Source organism: Xiphophorus couchianus, chromosome 1 (assembly GCF_001444195.1).
Source record: "Xiphophorus couchianus chromosome 1, X_couchianus-1.0, whole genome shotgun sequence".
Lineage (NCBI taxonomy): Eukaryota > Metazoa > Chordata > Actinopteri > Cyprinodontiformes > Poeciliidae > Xiphophorus > Xiphophorus couchianus.
The window spans coordinates 14,899,292-14,904,780 of record NC_040228.1 but is presented as its reverse complement, the minus strand read 5'-3'; the positions used below and the strand labels follow the sequence as shown (position 1 = coordinate 14,904,780).

At 40.0% G+C, this 5,489-nt stretch overlaps 1 protein-coding gene across 1 annotated transcript; it reads right to left on the bottom strand.

The window, feature by feature from the left end:
- Positions 1-2,133: 2,133 nt before the first annotated feature.
- Positions 2,134-5,282, bottom strand: neurod4 (neuronal differentiation 4). The gene is made up of 2 exons (XM_028019323.1): positions 5,108-5,282; positions 2,134-3,892 (listed from the first exon to the last, which is right to left on the bottom strand). The coding sequence occupies exon 2, from the start codon at positions 3,884-3,886 to the stop codon at positions 2,810-2,812; it is 1,077 nt and encodes a 358-aa protein (XP_027875124.1). The 5' UTR covers positions 3,887-3,892; positions 5,108-5,282; the 3' UTR covers positions 2,134-2,809.
- Between the last annotated feature and the right edge of the window lie 207 nt (positions 5,283-5,489).

Below are 5,489 nucleotides of genomic sequence, written 5' to 3'. Positions count from 1 at the left end.
TGTGAGAGAAAAGTGAACGAGAGGAGCTCAGAAAAACCCCTTGTGACATGTTCACCTGTTCCCCGGAGTTGTTTTTCCCATGGCCCACAACAACAGGCTCCCATCTGACCTGAGAGAAAGCCTGGAGCCAAGTCACAGAGTGACATCATACACAGACTGGAACACAGATGCTCACATTCTGCAACAGTTCCCTTTTATCATTGGTTTAGCAAATGCTAAATGATTCAAATCAAATAGAATCAGATTCCATTTTTGTACTACTTCTCCTTGTTCTGATTACAGACCAGATGGTTTGCTGACACAAGTCAGCAACTTCTCCTCTGCTAGTAAGAAACCTGCACATCTAGTTGTTAAAAATTAATCCAAAAGCAGATAAATCAGTAAACGCAGTGGATAACGTCCCTTTCAAAAGCATTTGTAACTCCAACTTTTCTGCATTTTTGAAGTTGCAAGCATAAAGTCAAATGTGTTTTCTGAAGATTGTATGCTGTTTGAATCATCAAATAATTTGCACGTGGAAGACAAAGGCTACCTCGTTTTCAAAAATTCTGTATGAATAAAAGTCTGAAACGTGTGCATATGAATTTATCTTACAAAACCTAGTGCAACAAAGAACATGGCAGAAGATGTGGAGAAGTTCAAAGCAGAGTTGTGTTATAAAAACAATATTCCAACCTTTTAACATTTCACAACATACAAACATGCAAACGCATCAAGATATGGTTGTCTACCTTGTCAGGCCTGGCGAGCTACAGTACAAATGAAATTTGAGAAAGTTGTCAAAAGAAACCTAAAATAAGTCCTGTTTGTGATTTAAAACCAGCAATCTGTAGGACAAAGCAAACATGTGAAAAAAAGTGTTCTGGTCAAACTAGATAAAAATTTTGCAGTTTCTCTTAGATGCAAACAAGATTTATGATAAAGATTGGTTTTATCCATAAAACCAGTTAAAAAGTGCATATTCCTAACCACACAACCTCAGCTGTAAAGCAAGGTAACCGAATATGGTGTGGATGCTTTATCATAGACAAGAAGCTGCTCAGAGTTGATTGGAAGATGGGCAAATTCTGGAATTGTTTATATTAAAAGATTTACAATGGTCATAAAAGTCAAAGCCATTAAAACCCATGGCAAGATTTGATCATTGATGTTCAAAAATGTTTTGCAAAAAAAGGAATAGCAAAAGGTTTTGTCTCTTGATGGTTAAAACCTTTAGAAATATACCACAAAAGACAAACTGTTGTTGCAGCAAAATATGTCATTGAAAACTTTTGCTTCAGGGAGAGTGGAAACAAATGCACCCGTCAGATTTTTATTTATAAAACCAACCGTATATCATTTTCTGTTTTATTTATTCATTACCTTATTTGGTCTATCAATTAAAATTCATATAAACTAAATTAAAGGTTGTGGTTGTAATGTGGGAAACTCAATAAAGTCATGTGGTGTAGAATACTTTTGCAAGAAATGTCTTCTTGCATCTCTTTTATTGGCTTTTGTGTTCAGGGGTCACCACACCAAATTGTCTCAATTTAGTTTCATCCTCTGGATCCTCTACCTTCACACCAACCAGCTTCATTTCCTCTTTCCCCACTTCTCATAAATTGTCTTTTTGGTCTTGCTCTCATCCTACTGCCAATAAACATTGCTTCACCTCTGAAAATGTTGAAACAATCTCAGTCTGGTCTCTTTGACTTTATCTCAAGAAACATTAGTCCAACTTCCATAGGACAGCACAAGAGATGTTCTTTATTAACCTTGGACTTGACCGATCTGGTATGGAGTTCATGTTGTCATATTTAATTTGGCTTCAGTTTTACATTGGATGCCCTTTCTGACGTAACCTGTCTCCGTTTATCAGAAGACTAAAGACCGGCACTAAGAATCACTGGCTTATGACCCCTTATGGCTGCAATAAAAACCACAAGGGGTCACAAATGGATTTTTTACACACCTACTAATAGAAAGGTATGAAAGAAAACTAATTTCTTACTTCTTTGACAAATTCAATGTGAAAAGAATAAAGCTGTCTGTTACGAGAGAAACTCCACAGTAACTTGAAGCGATGCCTTTGCCAAATATATAAAGAAAAATATGATATTCTAAAATATAAAAAAGGCTTGTCACACAGTGTTACTATGGAAATAGCATATAATATAAGAATATTTATTTCAGTAAGTGCGAAACAGCAACATATTAACAGTACATGTGACAAAAATGGCAACACAAATATGAACAAATCACCTGAAAGACCTCAAAATAAATAGCTAAGTACAGCTACCAATGGATGGCAACAAACCAAGGAGACGGAGATACATAAACTGTGCAGAGAAGAATATAAAAAAAGAGGACAAGACATTATCAAAATAAATATTAAATACATATATAAATAGTTGCTTTCTTAAAAATCAAGACCTTTGTGCACGATTTAAGCTGGATGACTTTTGGATCAATTTATTCTCAGAGCTCTTGAGTTCAAACATCAGCTAGTTGTATTTTATTTCTGCATGAGCAAAGATATGTTGGTTTTGGTTAGTTTGACTCTTTCATAACTGCAGGGCAAATGTTCAGAAATAATTAAGAGTTCAAACACCAATGCAAGATCAAACAATAAAGCAATAAATAACAGGATAAACATGGTCACATGTTTGCATCAGGTAGACTCAGTTGAAGTGAAAAGTCTCTCTGAACCCAGTGGGTTCAGCATAAACCTTTTTTTTTTCTACACAGTCAGTCCAAAAATTAGTACAGTGGCAGATTCACTTCTATGGACAGTTTCTGACCAGTCACTTACTGGTTTCATTAGGTCTTAGATGGTGCCCATCTGAGCAGTGACCAAGTGAGAGGGAGTGAAAGACTCAAAGGACACATCCAGAGGTAACTCGTAACGAGAAGCTTGAAAGATCGGGTGAGACTGAGCCCCGCCTGGTAGGCTACCAGCTGTGGAAATGGGGAAGTGGTGGGCTGAGAGGTAGTGGGCATGTTGACCAGGGTGGTGTGTGTAGTTCCTCTCTGATTCATGTGGAGAAGGCTCCTGCTTCAGGGCAAAGTTACTGCTGATGCTGAGGGGGGGAGTGAGGGGTCCGTCGTACGGAGGCGTGCCGCTGCTGCACTCGTTAGGGGAGGGGTTGTCGAACGCAGGTGCTTTGAATCCCTTCATGTGAAGGAGGTGGGATGCTTCCAGGGATCCATAGGGTGGGCTGGGAAGTCCTGGGGATGGGTAGCTGAGTGGATGCCCACCCACAGAGTCGCCAACTCCCTGACCTCCACACTTGTCCTCAAGGTTGTTGAGAATCAGAGGGGTGGGTCCAAGCTGTAGGCAGCCAGCCACAAGGTTACTGGTGGGCTGAGACAGTCCTTTGCACAGCATCTCCACAAACCCATGACTCTCTGTGGACTGACCATTCTCCAGCACCTCAGAAAGAGCCCAGATGTAATTGCGTGCCAGGCGTAGGGTCTCGATCTTTGACAGTTTCTGAGTTTTGGAGTAGCATGGCATCACTCTGCGCAGGTTATCCAAAGCATTGTTCAGCCCGTGCATCCTAGATCGCTCCCTGGCATTGGCTTTGATCCTTCTGGCACGGAACCTCTCCTGTCTAGCTTTGGTCATCTTCTTCTTCTTGGGGCCTCTCCTTTTGGGGCCGTTGTCTCCATTTGGTTCAACCTCCTCCTCGTCATCATCATCTTCCTCTTCTTCCTCCTCCATGTCCTCACTGCCAAATTCTCCGCAGGGTCGAATGCGACCTCCCAGAGTCAGACTGTGGTGGTGGCTCCGCATCTCTGGGCTTTCATCTCCATCCTGGGAGCTGCCGTCCTCCTCAAGCCAGCTGAGGGAGCTGACCAGCTCACTCACATCCCCACCTTTGCCAAAGTGTTTGGTCATCATGTTGATCTGAAGAAGAACAGGCAAAAAGTTGTTACTTGGTTATCTATAAATGTGCAAACTGTAGTCTAACAATATGTTGCATATATGGACTGGAAACATTTCACTACACAATAAAGGGGTATGGAAATGCTTCAGATTTTTATAAAATTAATCTGAATAGAATAAGGCTTTTTTGTTGCTATGTACTATGTTTTATCATAAAGTAACTTCTGAAATTATTTTATATCTTAGTTTTTGTGTCACTTTAAGTTTACCAATGGCTGCTTATCTGGGAACCTTTTCAAAATGTTCTGGTGGCACCCTGCAGACTGAAGATCTGTTTTCAGCACCGCTGTGTGGAAAGCTCACTCTGCTCATTGATCAGCTGCTGTTTCTGTCATTTTGTGTATTTCAAGCGAAACTCTTCTACAGCTAAAATGCCGTATACATGTTCATATAATACAACATTTTCATATTTTTAGGATTAGATTACTTATTTATTAGATTTTTGTTCATTCTCGCTGTCCCACTCTCTTCAGAGATGCTGTCAATCTGGGACACAACGGGATTTACTCAGCAAATAGAGCTGAAAGATTAAAAAGGGAACACACAAATCAAAAAAATATTCAGATATTTAGTCTTTGTAACAATAAAAACAGTATTGAGAACCCTCGCCTCTTTGACTATTCTTTAATAAGTGTTATTAAAAAGAGAAAAAAAATGTACACATCAGACTGTCCTTCCTCATAAATTAATCGCATGATTATTGCTGATTTGTTGTTAATTGGGGGGAGGATTAAGGACACAAAATGTTGCTTTTGTTTTTGCTGAAAACTGCCCTAATTATTGCACACTGATGCGCAAAAGTGGAACAGATTACTCCGCAATTTGTGAATCGAGATTACGTCAAGCACGCAACTATGTCGGGATGAGACGTTGGAATAGTTTATACATATAATCTAAATGATATGACTGTATTTCTTTAACCATGCATTTGTGCACACGATTTAAACCTACTGTCTCGTAAAAAGACTTACATGTGTGGTGAATGGGCATATTAAAAATAAACCAAAGTGTATTTAATTGTGCAGTTTACTGTTAGGCTTTTACATGACAAATGTTTGATTTGTTAAAATGTTTTCTCTAATTAACTGAAACTGTAAAATCAGCTGATTTTACAGACAAGGGTAAAAAAATCCCTTTTTTCTTTATAATCTAAACCTGAACAAAAATGCAACTCACCTGTCTTTAGACAGCCCTGCGCAAATGAGTAGAGAACTTTGAGAAATTCAGGCAATAAGTCCAGAGTAGCTGCGGATTTTTTTCTTCTCCTCCACTGTCATCCGCCACTGTCCCAAAGTCAAACAGCCATGAACGCACTCGGAACTTTCATCTCCAAATGACATGATTAGGCTGATGTGCTTTGGCTTTAGCCCGGTAAGCCCCACCCTCTGCCGCCCCACCCACCAACAAACTTATCCAAAAGCGCGTGGCGCTCTCGTGACTGGGAGGGTCACCCCCCTTGGAGAACGAGTTGGGGCGCGTTCCCGAGGGCACTTTGGAGCAACTCATTTACAAGTCAAGGGGTCCAGAAACATTGAGAGGGTGACAGTCCTGAGAAAGG